The sequence below is a fragment of the Phoca vitulina genome, unplaced genomic scaffold, assembly GCF_004348235.1.
Source record: "Phoca vitulina isolate PV1807 unplaced genomic scaffold, GSC_HSeal_1.0 scaffold46, whole genome shotgun sequence".
NCBI classification, from domain to species: Eukaryota; Metazoa; Chordata; class Mammalia; order Carnivora; family Phocidae; genus Phoca; species Phoca vitulina.
Window position 1 is genome coordinate 670503 of NW_022589749.1, and position 21437 is coordinate 691939.

Here is a 21437-nt window from a genome sequence, read left to right on the forward strand (position 1 = left end):
TTACTACATATTTCTCTGTAAATGACCCGCTTTTTAATTTAATTTAGCCTCATCCTAATTTATAATATTGTATTTATTCAAAAACATCCACATGTCAGTGCACCTGCCCACTGCAAACCTGTGTTGTTCAAGAGTCAACTGTATTGGTTTTATGGGCTGATTAGGTATTTTTCTAACACACGTGAGTACATAACTATTAAAATAAGGAATCTCTGCATATGTACCATTTACACATTTTCTCATTCCACTTGTGGTACTTGTACCATATCTGGGGTGGATTTCTTCATGGGGTCACCGTAAAGTATTGTGTGCAAGTTGGTGCTTATGAAATATCAGTTATCCATTTATCTGGACACAGCTGGGTGCGAGAGCTCTTTGTCAACACCCAGCAAAAGAACTGACAACAACAGTGAACTTAACCTCTGATACAAGGCTTCCACTCCAGGAACTGATCTTCAGGAAATAACTAAGAATGCACTCCAGGGGTCCCTGGGTGGCTCAGTCGTTTAAGTGTCTGCCTTCAGCTCGGGTCATGATCTCAGGGTCCTGGGATCAAGCCCCACATCGGGCTCCCTGCTCAGTGAGGAGACTGATTCTCCCTCTGCCTCTCCCCCTGCTCATGCTCTCTCTTGCTCTCACTCTCTCTCAAATAGATAAGTAAAATTAAAAAAAAAAAAAAAGATGCACGCTAAGATTTTTTTTTTTTTTTTTTTGGATTATGGACACTCGATTTTAATCTTTTAGTTGACCTGGTTTTTTCTAAATTTCTTCCTACTGTGAACAACTACTGTAAAGAAAACTTCCAGGGGCGCCTGGGTGGCTCAGATGGTTAAGCGTTTGCCTTCAGCTCAGCTCATGGTCTTGGGGTCCTGGGATTGAGCCCCACATCGGGCTCCTGGCTCAGCGGGGAGCCTGCTTCTCCCTCTCTCTCTGCCTCTCCCCCTGCTCATGCTCTCTCTCTCTGTATCTCTGTGTCTCAAATGAATAAATAAAATCTTAAAAAAAAAAAACTTCCACATCTATATTGTAAGCTCTGGAATTTACTCTTCTAAATCTTTTTTCCCCCTTCATCCCTTCTTTCTTCCCAAAGTCAATCAGTGCACTGTTAAGACATGGTCTCTGCCTTCCTGAAGTCTAGAGTCTAGTAGGAGACAGAGAGCTGCAAACGAGTGCACAGGAACTGTTTAATTATAATTGTCAGGAGTGTCTTCCAGGGTGCTAAAAAAAGATCTTAATAACAGGGGTCCTGCAGGTCAGGGCATGGTTTTCTAAGGAAATGGTTTTTAGGTTGAAATCCCCCAAAATAATGATGCCAACTCCCATTTAAAGCTGCACTGTCCCATAAGGTAGCCACTGACCACATGTGGCTGCTGAGCACTTGAAATGTGGCTGGTCAAACGGAGACGTGTTCTACGTGTAAAATACACACTGGATTTCGCAGACTTCATATAGAAAAAAAAGTAAGAAATTTCTGATACTTTTCATACTGATTAAAAGTTGAAATGAGAGGGGCACCTGGGTGGCTCAGTTGGTTAAGCGACTGCCTTCGGCTCGGGTCGTGATCCTGGAGTCCAGGGATCGAGTCCCACATGGGGCTCCCTGCTCGGCAGGGAGTCTGCTTCTCCCTCTGACCCTCCCCCATCTCATGCTCTCTCTCTCATTCTCTCTCTCTCAAATGAATAAATAAAATCTTTAATAAAAAAAAAAAGTTGATGGGGCGCCTGGGTGGCTCAGTTGTTAAGCGTCTGCCTTCGGCTCAGGTCATGATCCTAGGGTCCTGGGATCGGGCTCCCTGCTCCGCGGGAAGCCTGCTTCTCCCTCTCCCACTCCCCCTGCTTGTGTTCCCTCTCTCGCTGTCTCTCTCTCTCTGTCAAATAAATAAATCTTTTAAAAAAAGTTGAAATGAGAGGGGTGCCTGGGTGGCTCAGTCGGTTCGGCTTCTGACCCTTGGTTTTGGCTCAGGTCATGATCTCAGGGTCCAGATCTCAGGGCTGTGAGATCCAGCCCCACGTGGGCTGCACACTGCGCTGGGTCTGCTTAATACTCTCTCTCCCTCTGCCCCTCCCCTTGCGCAGTCTCCCTCTCTCTCTCTCTCTCTCAGATTAGTAAGTAAGTAAATAAATAAATAAAATAAAGTTTGAAATGAGAACATTTAGGATATATTGGATTAGATTAAGTATATTAAGATTCATTTTGGGGCGCCTGGGTGGCTCAGTCGTTAAGCGTCTGCCTTTGGCTCAGGTCATGATCCCAGGGTCCTGGGATCGAGCCCCGCATCGGGCTCCCTGCTCAGCGGGAAGCCTGCTTCTCCCTCTTCCACTCCCCCTGCTTGTGTTCCCTCTCTTGCTATGTCTCTCTCTCTGTCAAATAAATAAATAAAATCTTTAAAAAAAAAAAAAAAAAAGATTCATTTTACCTGTTGTTTTCTACCTGTTCATTTATTTATTTATTTATTTTTAAAGATTTTATTTACTCATTTGAGACACAGAGATACAGAGAGAGAGCACACGTAGGGGGAGAGGCAGGGGTAGAGGCAGAGGGAGAGGGAGAAGCAGGCCTCCCACAGAGCAGGGAGCCCGACGCGGGGCTCGATCCCAGGACCCTGGGATCATGACCTGAGCCGAAGGCAGACGCTTAACGACTGAGCCACCCAGGCGCCCCTGTTCATTTATTTTAAAAAAAAGATTTTATTTGTTTATTTGAGAGAGAGAGAGAGAGCACAAGCTGAGGGAAGAGCAGAGGGAGAGGGACAAGCAGGTTCTGCGCTGAGCATGGAGCCTGATGGGGGGCTTGATACCAGGACCCTGAGATCGTGACCTGAGCGGAAATCAAGAGTCTGAGGCTTAACTGATTGAGCCACCCAGGCATCCCTCTACCTTTTTAAATGTGGCTATTAAAAAGTCTTAAATTACGTATGTGGCTTGTATTTTGTTTCTAGTGGGTAGGGCTGAGCCAGAGCGCTTACTGATAGCAAGGATCATTCCAAGTGCTAAATGTGTAGTATCTCATTTAATCCTACAATGACTCTGCGATGTGGCTAGTATTCATCTTTCTGCAGAGGTGGAAATCTGAGGTGCAGAGAGTAAATGGCCAGAGATTCACCACCAGCAAGGAGCATAGTGGGGGTTTGAACCTGGGTGGAGTCCCTCTGCCTAACCAAGGTGCACTTAATCTCTACCCCACACTACTGAGCGCAGGCACCGCTGTGCTGGGGCATCCATAGCCATCAGGGCAGAAGGAGCAACACAGAGATATTCCAGGGACTAGATGGGCTTATGTGCATTTGGCCATGGGGTGACCCCACCAGAGGATCTGCTTTCTCGGTGGCTGTTTCCTTACCCTGGGGACTCTGAATTCAGTTTTAGCAGGGCTGTCTGTCTGCCTTGTCAATGCAAGTTAATCTTTAGGAAGCATACTTAATAACGGTCCACTAAGCGCTCTCTAACCCAGCCCTGGATTCCACTAGAAACAAAATGCAAGCCATGTATGTAATTTACAATTTTCTAGTAACCACATTTAAGAAAAGGTAAAAAGAGGGGCGCCTGGGTGGCTCAGTTGGTTGGGCGTCTGCCTTCAGCTCAAGTCATGATCCCAGGGTCCTGGGATTGAACCCTGCTTCTCTCTCTCCCTCTGTTGCTCCCCCTGCTTGTGCTCTCTCACTCTCCCTGTCAAATAAATAAATAAAATCTTTTTTGAAAATAAAAAAATTAAATTAAATTAAAAAGGTAAAAAGAAACAAGTAAAATTAATGTTTTATCTACTCCAGTATATCTTTTTTTTTTTTAAAGATTTTATTTATTTATTTGAGAGAGAGAGAATGAGAGAGACAGCAAATGAGAGGGGGGAGGGTCAGAGGGAGAAGCAGACTCCCTGCCGAGCAGGGAGCCCGATGCGGGACTCGATCCAGGGACTCCAGGATCATGACCTGAGCCAAAGGCAGTCGCTTAACCAACTGAGCCACCCAGGCGCCCTCTACTCCAGTATATCTTAAATGTTACTGTATTAACCTGTAATCAATATAAGAAAATATGGCCTTGCTGACCCTTTTGCTTCCCCATTTTCATTCCCCACCTCATATTTCATGCTGCAAATTCCTTCCAGTCCTTCCAATGCACCATGGCCTCTGTCTTGCCCATAGGCCTTTGCATATGCTGTTCTAGGCAGCTGGGAATGGTGTGAGGCTATTCATTCTTCATATAGGCCTATTTGCTCTTCTGCCTGCTCTTTTGGACTATAACCCCGAAGAAGGCAGGCACCATATCAGTTTTATTCATCATTGTATGTCCAGTCTGAGCACGGCTCTTGGTACAGCACAGGCACTGTTAAATATCTCACCACCGAGTGAATTAATGAGTGACTTCACTACTTCTCTTCTGCGTCTTCAATTGAACCATGAACTTTCTGAGGAAAGGGACTATGGTTTGCTTCGTTCCAAGTGTCGGGCGTAATGCCCACCAGTCATTCAGCAAATATATACTGAGCAACACCTTCTATATGCTGCGCACATAGCAATGGACATGGCTCCTGCCCTCACGTGCTTTTCCTCTAATAGGATGAGGGACATTTATCAAATAATCCTACCACTACATGTAAACTGCAGGAGTAAGAAGTGCCTACAAAACAGAGGTACATTAAAGGTGTTGGAAGGGCATCAGATAGCGTGACTGCCTGGCTGGGGAGCAGTCTTGACTCCTTGAGTTTTAATATAGGCAGCCAAAGATGAGGCACGTGGTTCTGCCTTCAAAAAAGAGCTTGTCACCGAGATCGAGAAATGGCGGCTTCCAGATGCAGGGTTTTCAGGGCAAGACTGAGCTCTTCTTCCAGGGCATCCCCTAGCCAGTGGCTAAACATGGTGGGGGGGACTGGGGCCAGAACACTTCTGCCCAGTGGGGCTCCTCCAATGAGTTTTTGTTCTGGCGCTTCCTGTTAGGTTATTTATCTTTGTCAGATCTGAGTCCTTGCCGGATCCTGCCTCTTCCCCTTTCTTTCATGGGCGTTACACCCCCACCCCCACCCCCAACCCTCAACTCCATCTCAGCATCTGCTTCCTGGAGGACCTGACTTGACCCAGAGGGTCTTGGGGGCTGGATTCTGGTGGGCAAGGGGACTCAAAGTTATGCTTACAGGGCATTTTTATATAGAATCGACAAACTACCCTTGCCCTTTGCAAAGAGTAGGGAAGGGCTGATAGTCATAGGAGCCTCTATGAGAATTAACTTCGGTAGTAGCTACATAGTATCCGGCACTCAATGAATGGCAGCTGTTACTATTACCTGGTTTCTTTTTTTTCTTTTTTAATTTAATTTTATTATGTTATGTTAATCACCATACATTACATCGTTAGTTTTTGATATAGTGTTCCATGATTCATTGTTTGCGTATAACACCCAGTGCTCCATGCAATACGTGCCTTCCTTAATACCCATCACTGGGCTAGCCCATCCCCCCACCCCCCTCCCCTCTAAAACCCTCAGTTTGTTTCTCAGAGTACATAGTTTCTCATGGTTCGTCTCCCCCTCCCATTTCCCCCCTTTCATTTTTCCCTTCCTACTATCTTTTTTTTTTTAAACATAAAATGTATTATTTGTTTCAGAGGTACAGGTCTGTGATTCATCAGTCTTACACAATTCACAGCACTCACCATAGCACATACCCTCCCCAATGTCCATCACCCAGCCACCCCATCCCTCCCACCCCCCTCCCCTCCAGCAACCCTCAGTTTGTTTCCTGAGATTAAGAATTCCTCATATCAGTGAGATCATATGATACATGTCTTTCTCTGATTGACTTATTTTGCTTAGCATAATACCCTCCAGTTCCATCCATGTCATTGCGAATGGCAAGATTTTGGGGTTTTTTTGATGGCTGCATAATAATTCCATTGTATATATATACCACATCTTCTCTATCCATTCATCTGTACCTGGTTTCTACTCATTTCCTCTGGGCTCTGGGGTGGCAGTGGGTGTTTCAGGAAACTATGCCTGGCACTGGGTGTAATCTTGAAGTTTTTCCTTTAATGTCTAAGTTGGGGTCCCCTCTGCTCCATGCAGAGTTTTGGAAAAGTCTCCCTTTAGGGAGGGTAGACATGTGGAAGATTAAGGGATATATAACCACGGAAGTACTGAATCTGGCCCCGAAGTCCGGATTGCAAGCTGCACTGCCATCGGTCCAGAGGACGACCCCAAGAAAGGCCCTCCAAAGGTTCCCTGCTTTGCCTGGTACTGATTTGGGGTCCTCCTGGGAGATGACCTACTGGGAGACAGACAGACAGACGGGTGGACAAATCTGACTCTCCAGTGGATGGACATGTGATGAGTGAGTAACTGATGGATTGTCAGACGCAGGTCAGACTGTGAGATGTCAACACAGGAGATGGATCTGTCAGCCAGACGGTCAGGCATGTGACTTTGAGACGGACTGACCGCAGGGCCTGAAGGCCTGGGAGCCTGACACTTGCCGGCTCGGCCGCGAGGGGGCGCCGCCACCCTGTCCGGCGTGGCCCACCGCTGCCTGGGCGCGCGCTCGCGGGCCGGCGGCGGGGCGGGGCTAGCGTGCGCACGGGGCGGGGCCAGCTTGCTCCCGGGGGCGACCGCGGGCGGGGGCGGGGCGCGCGTGCTCGCGGGGGCGGGGCGCGCGCGGCGGCGGCGCGTTCCGTTCCCGGCCGAGGCTCGCGGCGGAAAAGTTGTGGGGCAGAGAGGAGCGGCCCCGGGACGGGCGGAGAGCGGGACGCCGAGCCGGCTCCCGGCGCCCGCGGTCCCGCCATGGACGACCTCGGTGAGTGAGCGGGAGGCCGAGGGAGGAGGCTGCGAGGGGCGCGCGGCCCCGGGCCGGGCGGGCGCGAGCGAGCGGCGGGGGCCGCGGGATCCCGCCCCCGGCGACCCGGGTCCCGGCTCTGCTCGTTGAATACTGGGGTTCCGCGGGGCCGGGATCCCCGGCTGGGCCTGAGTTCCGGGCCAGGCCGGCCTCGCCGCCGTCTTCACAGCCGCCAGCCCCCGCCTCGGGGACGGCCCCACCTCCGGACCCCGGACCTCGGGGACCCACCCCCATCTCCCAGACCAGCCGTAGGGGCCAGCTTGCACCTCAGGGACCCGCCCCGTCCGCCCCAGGGACGGACCCTCCACTGCCTGCACCACATCGCCTCCCCCGCTGTGGGACCCTCCCCTCACAGACGGCTCCCCCACCCCCCACCTCACTGATCGGCCGCCCAACTCGGGGAACAACAGCTGCCGAAACTCGGTTGGTCCCTCATTTCCAGGACCTGCTCCCACCCCTTTAAGGACCTCCGCTTCAGGGATAACCCCTCCAAGGCCACTCCTTTCATTTCACAAGTTAAAGATGAGCCTCCAATGACCACACCCCCACAAAGACAAGTTTCTCTCTGTCCTTCCCCCCCCCCCCCCCCCCCGGCCCAACCCAGGTCTGGGCACCCTGTTCCATGGGCTGGTCACTCCACCTCCCGACTGCCCTGTCCACTCTGTGGACCAGCCCCTCCCCTTTCCTATCACAGATGAGCCTAATCCTCGAAGAGTAATTTGGGGAGACATGATTCTTCCCCCGCTCCCAGAGTCTGGTGCAGTGCCAGGGGAATGAGGTGGGAAGTGGGCCCCAAGGTATGGCCATCTCTGGACTTGCCTGGGCTGGCAGAGTTCCTCCCACCCCCCAGCATCCAGCCTTGCTGGAGGCCACACAGGTAAGGAGGACAGGATGCCCATAACAGAGTTTTACTGTTTTCATGTTATCAGAGCTCCCAAACTACTCTTTTCAGTCCAGTCTTGATCTGGTGTTAGGACAGGGAAAAGTATCTCCTGAAACCTGACACTAAACCCAAGGGGGTTCATGCCAGGGTTCTAGGAATGCCTTCAGTGACCTGAACCCTGGAGTGAGAGGATTCACTCTTCACTCCTCTCTCCCTCCCCTTCATGCCTGTAGCCAGAGGGCCTCTGAGCTAGGGAGGTATTGGGGGGGGGGTAGTTTCTTCTCTGTAGGAGCCTTGTCTTCCCTCTCTGGACTGTGGGTGGCTTGTGTGACCACTGATGCTTTCTCTGTCCCAGGCTCTGAGGAGCAGATTCATCAGACAGCTCTGACTGGCCGCCCCCAAGCGCACAGGGCGCTAAGTTAGGACTGGCTATTTGTAGGTGGTGGACTTCCAAGGGGTCAGGGAGGAGGACCGCCAGCTTCCTTTTGCAAAAGATCAGGGCGCCGCCGAGAGATCCTGGTGCTGGGGATGGTGCAGTCCTGCCTGTTTTGCAGAGTGTGCTGGCTGCCAAGCATAGTTCTGCCTTTGGGTCAGCCTTGGCACCCATTTTTCTAACACACTCACGATTGGCATGGCTTGCAGGCAGGTATTTTTTTCACATAAAAAATAAGCTGAGAGGAGACTGGGGGATGTTTTTTGAACCAGGATCTGAAAGTCTTGATGCTTTCCCAGCAGGAACTGAGGAGCAGAGTTACGGTTTCTAAAATGCTGATGTGTTTCTGTTGCTTTTCTACAGTCCCTTCCACACAGTAGTGTTTGAAGGTCTGAGAGAGTTTTGTAGAGTTTGCTCTTGGAGTCCAGAATTCCTGTTCTCTGACAGTCTTCCATTTAGGGCCAGGAAACTGAGTGAATCTCGGGAAAAGGGTATACTGGCAGAGGGGACTGCAGGAATTGAAATTTGCTGTTTATGGAGTGCTTCCCCATACCTCAACTTGTCCCGTCCTCCCTCACAGCAACCCTTTATAAGAGCCCCTTACTTAGGGCCACTGCTCTCATTACTGCCTGCCTTTTACAAATGGAGAAAACGGACTCAGAGAGGTTGATTCACTTGCCGAAGGCTGCACCGCCACGGAATGACCAAACCATGACTAGAAGCCCAGTCCCTGGCTCCTAGATCTGCAGCTCTCGTGTACCAAGAGGTCTTTCTTCCCGAGGAGGGGGTGAGCAGCACGTGAAGGAGGGGTCGCAGGGGGGTGGTGGCTGCCGCCTGTAACTTCCGCCGCCTTCCAGCACAGACTCCCCAGTTGTTCTGGGCTGCCTGACTTCCTTGGCCCAAGCTCCCAGGAGGCCAGCCACGCCTGGCTGCCCCGGAGCCCCCGGGTGGGAGCAGTGGGGCGAGCAGGAAGGGGAGAGGAATTTGCCTCTGTGCTCAGGCCCCATCAGCTGCCTGGTTGGCTGCACCTCAGCTGTTTTCCTTAGTTAGGGTGGACACAAAGGCCAGGCCTCTTGTTTTTATTTTTCTCCTGAGAGTGCTCTCAGCTGTGAGCCTCCTGGTCCCTGAAACAGGGGAGAGTTTATGGTCTGTCCTGTGGCAAGGCTAGAGGCGGCAGAGTCTCTGCTGTGGCTTGGTTTGTTTTTTTTTTTTTTTGGTCTTAAAAATTGGGGAACTCTTCCCTCCCCAAAGCGGCTAGTGACAGCCTCACTATGTGCTGTTTAATGAGTTACAAATTTATAGCTCTTTGGGCAGAAAAACAGAAACACTGCCCTTCCCTGTGTGTTCTCTCCTCTTTGTGCTGCAGGGTGGTTGCTGGTGGCTTTTCCCATTACTGTTTAGATGCTGGTTTGGCCCAGAGTTCGCTCTGTTGAGTTCTGGCCGGAGTTTCCTGGACAGAGTTCCCACAACACTGAGATGCACTCTTGATTACGGTTTCGGACCCAACTCCTCGCTCTCCCCTCGTTCATGTTCCTAGTGCTCTTGGGGGGGGCTGTGACCACAGCTGCGGTCCAATAAAGGTCACGTGTGCTTGATGGGAGACAGGCATCGGACTCAGCACTTTAGGGGTATGATCACTGCCATTCCGAGAGGGAGGTGTTTTATCTCCGCTTTACACATGGGGAAACGAGCTCTGGCAGGTTCACTGGGGGAAGCTGGGGTTGGAACACAGACTGATCCAATTCCAGATCTAGTGAACTAATCATAATAAGGTTAAGTGCTGGGTGAGGTGACTAACTGGGGGGTGAGCCATGGGCCTGCTGACTAATTGCTAGTTACCTTCAAAATTTGTGCCCTGGGGGCCATCCCGAATAAACGGCCTCTATGGTAAGGCGTGGGTCCAGTTCAGACCTTGATAGCTTTGCCTTCCCATCTCTTACAGGGGGAACAGCCAGCTGTTGGCAATGCCCAGTTGCTGCTAGAATCTGGACATGTCTTCTTTCAGCTTCTCAGCAGTCTTGACCCTCTGAAAAACAGTGCCTCATTGTCCTTAGGGGGAGTGCTAGGGGGGCAGGGGAGTTGCCTGGGGCATTCCGGGCTACGGAGCCTCCCTGTTTCCATGGAAAGTCCGGACTTTGGGCTTGCCTGTCTGTGGTGCCTCTGTGTGTTAGGCCAGGGTCAGGGCACCCAGCTGCTGGGCCCACGGCAGAGGCAGCCTGGGGAACGATGGTGCGTTCCGCGTCCACGCCGGAGCTTCCCCTGGACTGTATACTAGTGAGGTGCAGAGCTGGGCTCCGAACCCGGTGTGTTTGGTTCTCAGGCAGGTGCGCTCTCTGTTGTGCTAAGCTGTCTGCTGCTCCGTGTGGAGAGGTTCGGGTTGCTGGGGCCATAGCCCTGCCGCTGTGGGTTGGAGGTCTTCCAAGGGAGCCTCGCAGTATTCCCTCCAGCTTCCCCAGTGATGGCCATGCATTGAGAGGCTGGGTGGGTCTTTGGCTGGAGCGCTGCTCAGAAGGCTGGAGTTACTGCAGGGGTACTAAGCAGCGCCTGTGCCCCATATAACTCACCATGCGTGGAGTGTGCTGACCCTCCAAAGCTTCCTCGGGCCTTTACCTTGTTCCAAGGCCAGAGAGTTGAAAAACTCCTCCCACCTCCACCTCACTGCAGCCCTTCCCTGGGTTGTCCTGGTCTCAGTGCTTCATTAATAATAACAAACAGCTGTAGAACTCTTTCCCATAGTTTTTATTGAGCACTTAAACTGTACAGGCACTGTGCTGGGCACCTTACACGCATTGTTTCCCTGACTCATGTCGGCGATAGGAGGCACAGGTTCTATTATTATTACTACTGTCCATTTTACAGACGACGAAACTGAGGCACAGAGAGGGTTAGCCCCCTTACCCAAATTCTGTTAACTAGTGAGTGGCAGGGCTGGGGAGTGCAGAGTCGGGCTTGTAACCATTTTTACAGCTCTGTTCATGATGCTGGATCGGATCTCGCTTGCCTGTTGGTTTGGTTGTTTTCCATTTCTAGGATGCTAAAAATCTTTTCTGCCCCCTCCCCACAGCCTCCATTCTTCCCCTCCCCACAGTCTCCCCCATCCATCCTCTTCCTATTCTCTGGGCTTCTTCCCTCTCCTTCGATCTTTCTCGGGATGGGCTGCTGGACACTGGTGGCAGAGGGTCTCCTGCTCAATGCCCTCCCATCCCCCATCCTCCCCCCCCTTCAGTCACCTGTTCCCCTTGGGGCAGAGGGTAGTCCTCTGAGGTCCCTCTTCTACGCCCGGTTGGAATCGGAATCAAGCCCTCTATGCCCTTGGCCCATACAGATGTGCTCCTGTCTTCATTCAGGTGTTTGTATGTTGCCACCAGCTGGAGCAGACCCATTTCCAGAGGAGGAAGTCTTTTAAGGTGGAGAATTGAGAGTGTCCTCTGGGAGGGAGAGAGGGCGAGAGAGAATTAGGGGGGCTGAGTTTTCCCAGAAACCTTGACAAAGCTCCTGATTAAAAGGGGTGTCCAGGAATTGTCTCCTCCCCAGGATAAGCCCAGAGCCTTCCCAGCCCCCAGGTCTACTTTGCCTCTTCAGTTGGGGGCCTGTTGGGAGTCACACATCTGGCCTGAAGCCTGCATTCACGTCCCGATAAAGTCTTCCAGCTAACGGATTGATTGCCTAACCAGTGGGACTCAGGGCTGGCCTCTCCAGGGAGGCCTTGGACGCTGGGCCAATGGCAGGCAGAACGTGTGGTTGGCCAGGCCCAGCAGAGCCCCTGGTGGCCAAGTTTTCCCTTAAAGATGGCCTTTTAATGCTTATTTCTTGTGTGATTGTGGTATTGTGGTTTTATGGGTGAATATTATCATTGTTAGGTGCATGTTAAAAGTATTTGGGAGTAAAATGTCATGATGTCTGAAACTCAGTTTGAAATGATACAGTAAAAAAAGGGGTATATATATATATATGGAGAGAGAGAGAGAGAGAGAAAGCCTGCAAACATGTGTGCCTGTTTATACAAAATGGCAAAATGTTAATGACTGAATCTAGGTAGAGGGTATGTGGGTGCTCATTGAAATGCTCTTTCAACTTCTCTGTATGTTTAGACACTTTCATGATCAAAAGTTGGAAAAAAGTAAAACGTGGCTTATTCTAGAGCGGGCTCAGGGTTATTCAGCCAGGAGTGTACATAAGTGTCCACCTGTGACCCTCGGCCTCCTGGGACGCTGCGCCCCCGGTGGAAAGACTGGGTGGGCCGGCAGGAGCCAAGCAGGCCAGGGATGGTCAGGATCTATAACTCTCAGCTCAGGTTGGGGCACACAGCCACAATGACCCACGCAGTAAAAAGGACAGGGCCAGCCAGAGACAGCGAGCTTCCACAGTGCGGAGGCAGCCTCCGGGGTTATTTTGGGTGTGGTGACATTAATCAGACCAGGGTCAAGGCAAGGGAGATGCTGGGCTCTGGGCAGAGTTTGGAGAGGGTTGCCTGGGTGGGATGCGGAGCAAGGCTTTACAAAAGAATAGCCTCTGGGCAGCTGGAGCCTGGGGGAGGGGACGAAATGCCATTTGCCTCACATCATGAACCTCTTATCTGTGGCCAAAAGAACACCACTAGCCTGTGGGCAGCGTGGGCCAGAGTGGCCCCCAGGCTCTTGCTTGCAGCTCAGGTCTGGCCATCCAGCCTTCAGGCTCCCTCTCCTGGAATCCCCACGCCCAGGTCCCTCTTGTCTTGTTTTGTGCTGACTCAAAGCTGGGCCACTTGGGCCTCCCATCTGTTTGGGAGAAATAGCTGGATTCTGGCACCAGTGGCCCCCTTGGCTTTGAGGGCCTGGTGCCTACTAGGAACATTTTGGGCAGCCAGCAGGCTCTTTCTTGTAAGGGGAGCACTTCACGCGAGGGTCTGCTTTGAGACCCACGTCTGTCCGTCGGCCTGCAAGGACACAGAGGCTGGCCGCTTGGTGGGGATCAAGGGATCTTCCTAGTGAGGGCTCAGAGTGGTGTGCCATGGCCTTTCTCTGCCTGTTTGAAACGCAGCATGATGTGTGTTTTATGGGGGGGAGGGGCGGTGCTGTGAGGAAGCTGTATGTAATTCTTGGCTGGGACTCAGGTAATTGTTTTAATGAAATGGAATGCAGCTTATTCAGAACTCACTTGGCAGAGACAGCCATGTTCTGTTCTGTTTTCTTGTTGGGGAGAGCAGGGCGCACATTTGCAGCTGTTTGAATAGTAGAGCCCTGGGTGAGCGTGAAGGTGGGCGGAAGGCTCTGGGGAGCTCTTTTCGGTTTAGCTCATGGATCCTCAGGCTGCTTGAGACGCCTCTGGATAGCAGTCTGTGTATCCTTTTGAATAAGCCCTGGAGACCTGGGCGTTGCTCTCGACAAAAAGTCCTGTTGAAAGCAGCCTGTAAAATGGGCCTGCAACCTGCCCTCTGCATCGTTGGGAGTCCGCGGGCGATGAGGGGTGTGGGAGCTCCTGGCACACAGCAGATAGACCCTCCACGGCTGTTCACCCACCCCACACGTCCTTCCACCTCAGCACCTTTTATGAGCCCCCCCCCCCCCATATCCCATCAGCGTAGACCTGACGTGGCCATCAGTGGGTCCCTTTTTCTTCTGGTTCCCTCTCTTTACCCATCTGCCCCTTCTAACTTCTTTGTCACGTCTTTACTTTGCTCCTTTTCTGTTTTTAACACAGCCTGGGCCATTCTTCCACGTTTTTTCTTTTGCTAAGAATGCATCCCACTCTTTAGTGGCCTATTTCCCCCTCCCTCCCTTGAGATCTGCTTCTCCACAGACACCCCCCCCCCCCACCTTCCTCCCCCACTTCCTTCTCGAATCCCTCTGTGGGGGCCCACCTCTGTGTTATTCCAAAGGCTTCTGCTGGCTCCCTGTTTTGCTCCTAGGTACCTAGGTCAATTTATCTACTTGCGTGATCTCTTTTTTCACTTGTGTGCTGGCGACTCCTAAATTTATATTTCCACCCCTGACGTGGATTCTATTGTCCAGATTCTTCCGGCCTGCACGCCAGCAAAGACCCAGCTCATTTCCTCCTCACTCTCTCTTCGTGGCCTCAGGCATTGTCTGCTCTCTCTGTGATTGTCCCCTCTCTTCTCTTGGCCTATGTGACATCATGGGCCTTTGCTCAACACTTTGAGATTTAGACAACATTTTCGTGTGCTTCATCATTGTTGATATGATTCTGACCACAATTCTTTGGGTTGGGTGCTAGTTTACCCCATTTTGCAGATGAGGAAGCTAAACTGCAGCTCCAGGGACTTAGGGACACACCCAGTGTCACCCAGATCCTGATGCAAGAGCTTGACCTGAGTGTCACCTTAGACCCTCTGGCACCAAACCCATTCTCTTTTTGGTTCTTTTTTTTTTTTTTTAAAGATTTCATTTATTTATTTGAGAGAGAGAGAATGAGAGAGAGCGAGCACATGAGAGGGGGGAGGGTCAGAGGGAGAAGCAGACTCCCCGCCGAGCAGGGAGCCCGATGGCGGGACTCGATCCAGGGACTCCAGGATCATGACCTGAGCCGAAGGCAGTCGCTTAACCAACTGAGCCACCCAGGCGCCCTCTTTTTGATTCTTCATACTGGAACCACAGGTTGGATTTGGCCTGAAGACCCATGTTGCTTGGCCTTCATAGTATTTAAAAATATTCCAAATTACTGTTGGATCCTTAAACAACACGGGTTTCAACTGTGTGGGTCCACTTATATGTGGTTTTTTATTTTTTTTAATTTTTTTTAAAGATTTTTTATTTATCTGAGAGAGAGAATGGGAGACAGCATGAGAGGGGGAGGATCAGAGGGAGAAGCAGACTCCCTGCTGAGCAGGGAGTCCGATGCGGGACTCGATCCCGGGACTCCAGGATCATGACCTGAGCCGAAGGCAGTTGCTTAACCAACTGAGCCACCCAGGCACCCCTATATGTGGTTTTTTAAAAAAAATAAATACAGTATAGGGCGCCTGGGTGGCTCAGTCGTTAAGCGTCTGCCTTCAGCTTGGGTCATGATCCCAGGGTCCTGGGATCGAGCCCTGCATCGGGCTCCCTGCTCAGCGGGAAGCCTGCTTCTCCCTCTCCCACTCCCCCAGCTTGTGCTCCCTCTCTCGCTGTCTCTCTCTCTGTCTCTGTCAAATAAATAAAAATCTTAAAAAATAAATAAATAAATACAGTATAGTTTTGTCAATGCATTTTCTGTTCCTTATGATTTCCTTAACGTTTTCTTTTCTCTAGCTTACTCTGTTCTGAGAATATAATATGTAATATACAAAATATGTGCATAAAATATAATATACATATAAAATACGTTTTCATCGACTGTTTATATTATCAGTAAGGCTTCTGGTCAACAGCAAGCTATTAGCCGCTACATTTTGGGGGACTCAAAAGTTATATGTGGATTTTCATAACTTGACTGACAGAAGCCACTTATTAATAAAATGTTGATATTATTAAAAAAAAGAAGTTGGGAGCGCCTGGGTGGCTCAGTCGTTGGGCGTCTGCCTTCAGCTCAGGTCATGATCCCAGGGTCCTGGGATCGAGCCCCGCATTGGGCTCCCTGCTCGGCAGGAAGCCTGCTTCTCCCTCTCCCACTCCCCCCGCTTGTGTTCCCTCTCTCTGTCAAAATAAATGAAAAAATAAAATAAAATAAGTGATATGTAGATTTTCAACTTCTCAGGGAGTCAGTGCCCTTAACCCCTGTGTTGTTCAACGGTCAACCGTGGTTGCCAACATTTAAAACATTAGGAGTTACCCATATAAATCCGTACGGTGTCTCTTTTGAAGAAATCGGTTGGCTGCCCTGGATGCCCGTCCTCCAAGGCACCACTGGGTTGGCCTCAACAGCTCCAGCCCTCTCGTTGGTCTTCTCCGTTGGCCTGCAGTGGGCCTGCTTGGGGAGGTTCTTAGAATGCTCGCTCTCTGCCCCATGTTTATGGCAAATACACACTTGCTAAATCTAGGGGATTTCTTTTCAAGATTTTCAAGATTTTATTTATTTATTTGTTTGTTTATTTATTAAAAAAGTAATCTTTACACCCAATGTGGGGCTCGAACTCACAACCTCGAGACCCAAGTGTTGCATACTCCACTGGCTGAGCCAGCCAGGCGTCCCATCTAGGGGCTTTCCTAAGCTTCATTCTCTGTGTTAGATATGACTTCTGACCACTCCAAGCACTTAGCTTCGCCTAGAGTCTGGATCTTTTTTTTTTTTTTTTTTTAAAGATTTATTTATTTATTTATTTGACAGAGAGAGAGAGAGAAAGAGAGAGAGAGGCAAACACAGAGAAAGCACAAATGGGAAGCAGCAGAGGGAGAAGCAGGCTCTCCGCTGAGCAGGGAGCCTGATACGGGGCTCGATCCCAGGACTCTGAGATCATGACCTGAGCCGAAGGCAGACGCTTATCGACTGAGCCACCCAGGTGCCCCTAGAGTCTGGATCTTGGTCCAAGTTGCCGAAAATTGCCTCCTTCCGTGTCTGTCTCCCCTCCCCCTCCTCCTTTAAGATCTCTGCAACGGCTACCTTGAGGCGGCTTTTTTCTGGTTCAAACCAGCCAACCTCTTGACCCTCCCACTTCAGTATAATGTAAATTGGGCTTCTTTCCTTTTGTCTCCCCCTCTGCCCTGTAGGCCCCTTGAAGACAGGGGTCTTATCTGCCTTTCCAGCTTCCCTAAGTGCCAAGTTCAGCTCGGTTCTCTGCAGTTGCTTAATAAATATTTGATGGTGGTTGATGATTAAGTGGGTTTGAACTGCGGACACCCACCATGATGCCAGACCTCCAGCAAACCTCTTCCTCTGCTGGAGAATCCAAGCAGGCGACTGTCTGGGTTATAGGTTGGTGGGGAGGCCGCATAGTGCTGCGGACAGAACACAGCCTCTGACATCAGCCCTCCTGGGTCTGTATCATTGCTGCCACTTGCTGACTGCATGACCCTGGCAGGTCACCTTGCACCCTTAGCCTCAGTGAAACAGGCACACTTCTAGAAGTGCTTTAAAGTACTCAATAAGGGGGCGGGCGCCTGGGTGGCTCAGTCGGTTAAGTGTCTGACTTTTGCTTTTGGCTCAGGTCATGATCTCGGGGTTGTGAGACTGAGCCCTGTGTCAGGCTCTGTGCTCAGCGGGGAATCTGCTTGAGATTCCCACCCCCCTCAAATAAATCAATCTTAAAAATAAAGTACCCAATAAATGTTGATGGTTGTTATTATCATTCCTGCTTGGAATAATCGAAACACTGCTTGGGGGCCTTGGCTTTCTCTACACTTGATCTTAGCCAAAAGGCCAAGAAGCGATGGCCTTGGCCTTCTCTGTCACCTCTCCACTTGACCAGTCTGCTGCCTGTGTTTGCTGTGGCCTTGCTGGCAAACATTTGTTTATTTTTAATTTTAATTTTTTTTACTTTTCCCCAGTGTTGAATAGTAGTGGGTAAAGAGGACAGGTGGCAAACATTTAGTGCACATGAGCCTGGTTGACCATTCAGCGGAGCCTGAGGGAGGAATCAGACTTGGGTTATCTCCTGGGAGGATGTGATTTGGGACTCTCCTGGCCCTGTGGGGTAGAGAGTTTGGGGGTGCAACTCTGCGGATGAAATGGTTGTCCCCTAGTGCTGGTGGTATTAAGTTGGGTTTTGGTTGTAAGATGTTGCATTTCCCCAGAGCCTCTTTGGTGGCTTTGAGAAGGAAGTGTCTGGGGAAAGAGGTCACTCAGTGGCTTGGTTTATACCAACTGCTCATCTAACACTAACGTATGAGAGCTGCCACAGAGAGCGGCCCTGGGATCCACTTCCGGTTCAGCACTGGGCTTCTCCCAGAACCCACAGGCCTTCCTCTGGTCAAGGAAGGCTGTGAACGATGCTCCATGACATCTCTAAAGCCTCACGGGATGGGTCTAGGCCACTGAGGCTCCTAGTAGCAGGAAGGAAAGGGAGAGTTTGGTTTTCTGGACCATAAAGTGAGGTTTTTGTCAGTTGAGTGAACCCAGCTAATAGCAAGAAGCTGGCCCAGTGGCTGGACTGCCCTGCCTGCCTCTGGGACTTTTTAGGGGCAGTGAATCTGTTAGGTCAGCCCTCAACTCCGTGGGGAGGTAGAAGTGGTTCAGAGAGTCCTGGCCAGGCTTTTCCTCGCTCTCTGTTTCCAGGAACATTCCTCTTCCTTAGGTGGAAATGGGAGTGTCCCATAGCCTGCACTTGGTTTCCTCTGGATTTGCCATCCCCCGCCCCTGGACTCCTGGCCTGGCTGACCCACTAGGGTGGTTTCTCATCACTGCTGAAGTCCAGGACAGCCATGTCGGCCTGGCTCTTCTGGGGTGGGCTTGAAGGAGAGGCCGTGCCTCAGAGACCCGACATGGCTACCCTGCTGGGCTTGCTTGGTCACATGTTGCCTGTCTTGGCGCCGTGAGTGATGTGTGGCTTCTTCACCCTTCCTTAGTAGAGTCAGCCTAGCTGCACCCTTGGGGTGAGCTGCTGGGTAGCGGGGTGGCCTCATTTCCTCCCTGCCTCACCAGCTCAGATGGCCTCTTCTGTGTCCTGAACTTTCCAAGAATTTCTGCCCCTTTTCTCTCTTTGGAAGTCAGTACTTGAAGTCTTTGCCTGCCTGAGGCATCCACGCCGGAAACAAGCTGGGGAAAGAAGAGAAGTGTCACCTGGAGGCGGTTGTCACAGCTTCCTGTGGTCACTTGTGGTCATCTGCTTCCAAACATCCTGTTTGCGCCCCGAGAGCAGCAGGAATGCTGACCTGGAGATAGCTGTTCTCTGCCTGACCTCGTTCAGAGGCATGGGGGCCAGGGGCGTCACAGTCCATCTGTCCCCCTGGGACCCTTGGTTTGCTGGTCACTGGCTGTTGATGGTGTTGCTGATAGCAGCTCCTTTTGGCATCTCTGGCTTGGACGTCATCTCTACTCTGCCCTTCCTCTTCTCCCTTGCTTCTTCTGCCTGTGAGATTTGTCCTCTGAATGTTCTGTTGGGTGTGATGAGTCAGCGCTCCCCTTTCTGTGGTTCTGGATCCATCCAGTCTTCCTTAGACGCCTCCCTACACTGACAGAGCTGGAAGAAGTCTTAGGATATCCCCTACGGGGGTGTGTGTGTGGGGGGTCTCCAGCCCATTACCTTCCTCAGTCAGAGTGACGCACTTCTTATCAGTTTCTATATTGGATTTTTATCAAAGACTGCAATTGCACAAGGAGCTTTGAGGCTTTTTAAAACATTGAAAATAACAGTGTAAAAACATTTGAAAATCACAAGGTTCAATCCACGCCTGTTATAGGTGGGCAAGCCTGAAGCCCTCCGAGGAGAAAGCACTTGCCCAGAACACTCCGTAGTAGAGCAGAACTGTGTTTTTTCCTCTTTCTTACCCTTTTTGAGGAATATGTAGGGTCCTGGTTTTCTTCATTTCTAGAACTACACACCTGCCACAGTGTAGCCTGAAGCCTGTTTTTCTCTAGGGACCTTTCTCTTGTCATTTTGTATCTGATACTGTTACTTTTGTAAAAAGTTTTTTGTCAAAAAGATACATGCTTATTACAAAAATTTTAAACTTTTTTTTTTTTTTTAAAGATTTTATTTATTTAACAGAGGCAGAGATCGCGAGAGCAGGAACACAAGCAGGGGTAGTGGGCGAGGGAGAAGCAGGCTTCCATTGGAGCAGGGAGCCCGATGCGGGGCTCGATCCCAGGACCCTGGGATCATGACCTGAGCCGAAGGCAGACGCTTAACGACTGAGCCACCCAGGTGCCCTACAAAAATTTTAAAAAGGCATAAGAGAGAAAATGTTTGCCCTTTCCCCAGCAGGGGTAACTAGTAATACTGTTAACAGTTTGGTGTGTATCTTTCCCAACCATTTTGTGTACATATATAAATACGTAAGCACCCAGATGATATATATACCCTTCACTGTGTTGTTGTTGTTTTTTTTTTTTAAATAAAGTGAAACTCATGGGACGCCTGGGTGGCTCAGTCGGTTAAGCGGCTGCCTTCGGCTCAGGTCATGATCCCAGGGTCCTGGGATCGAGTCCCACATCGGGTTCCTTGCTCGGCAGGGAGCCTGCTTCTCCCTCTGCCTGCCTCTCTCCCTGCTCGTGTTCTGTCTCTCTCTCTGACAAATAAATAAAATCTTTAAAAAAAAAAAAATGTGAAATTTGCATAACATACAAGTGACCATTTTATTTTATTATTTTTCTAATTAAAGATTTTATTTATATTTTGGAGAGAGAGACAGAGCACAGGTGGGGAAGGGGGGCATGGCAGAGGGAGAGGGAGAAGCAGACTCCTCACTGAGCGTGGAGCCCGATGGGGGGGCTTGACGACCCTGAGATCATGATCAAGAGTTAACCCACTGAGCCACCCAGCTGCCCCTAGAATATTTTCATCACCCCCAGAGGAGTCCCCGTACCCATTCAGCAGTCTTTCCCCCTTGCCACCTCCCCCAACTCCTGGCGATCACTAATCTGCTTTCTGTCTCTATGGATTTGCCTATTCTGGATGTTTCATATAAGTGGAATCTTATGGTATGTGGCCTTTTGTGATTGGCTTCTTTCATTCAGCATACTGTTTTTGAGGTTCATCCATGTTCTAGCATAAATCAATACTTCATTCCTTTTTATGGCTGCATAATATTACATTGTATGGCTGTATACTGCAGTTTGTTTATTCATTTGTCAATGGATGGATGTTTGGGTGGTTTCCACATTTTGGCTGCTGTGAATAGTATTGCTGTGACCATTTGTGTTCAAGTTTTTATTTGCATACCTGTTTTCAGTTTTTTGTTGTTGTTCTTTATGTCTCTTCACTGCTTATAAAGTTTCTTTTTCTATATTGTTATAAATGCCTAATAAAAGACTAATCATATTCATGTTTTTTTTTTTTTTTGAGGGGAGAGAGAGGGAGAGAATCTTTTGTTTTTGTTTTTTTTTTCTGAGAGAGAGTGTGTGAGGGGGGCGGGAGGGGCAGAGGGAGAGAGAATTTTAACAGGCTTCACACCCAGGGCAGAACCCCACACAGGCTCAATCTTATAACCCTGAGATCATGACCTGAGCGGAAATCAAGAGTCAGCCGCTTAACCGACTGAGCCACCCAGGTGCCCCATTTTACTTTTAATATTTAACTGTCTTTTTCCTGATTATCAATGTTATTATACATGTTCACTGTAGAAAATTTGAAAACTGCAGGGGTGCCTGGCTGGCTCAGTCAGTAGAGCATGTGACCCTTGATCTCAGGGTTGTGAATTTGAGCCCCACGTTGGGTGTGGAGCCTATTTAAAAAAAAAAAAGGCTACAGAGATGCAAAGAAGGAAATGATGAAAACTCACAGAGATAATCCGAGAA

General features: G+C 50.1%; 1 protein-coding gene across 3 annotated transcripts in view; it reads left to right on the plus strand.

Moving 5' to 3' along the window:
* Window positions 1-6657: 6657 nt before the first annotated feature.
* Window positions 6658-21437, plus strand: part of PXN (paxillin) — a 48516-nt gene continuing 33736 nt past the window's right edge. For all 3 annotated transcript variants that reach the window (XM_032431422.1, XM_032431423.1, XM_032431424.1), the window contains exon 1: window positions 6658-6777. In XM_032431422.1, the coding sequence (XP_032287313.1) occupies window positions 6765-6777 (13 nt within the window). In that variant the 5' untranslated portion in view covers window positions 6658-6764. The remainder of the gene's footprint in view (window positions 6778-21437) is intronic.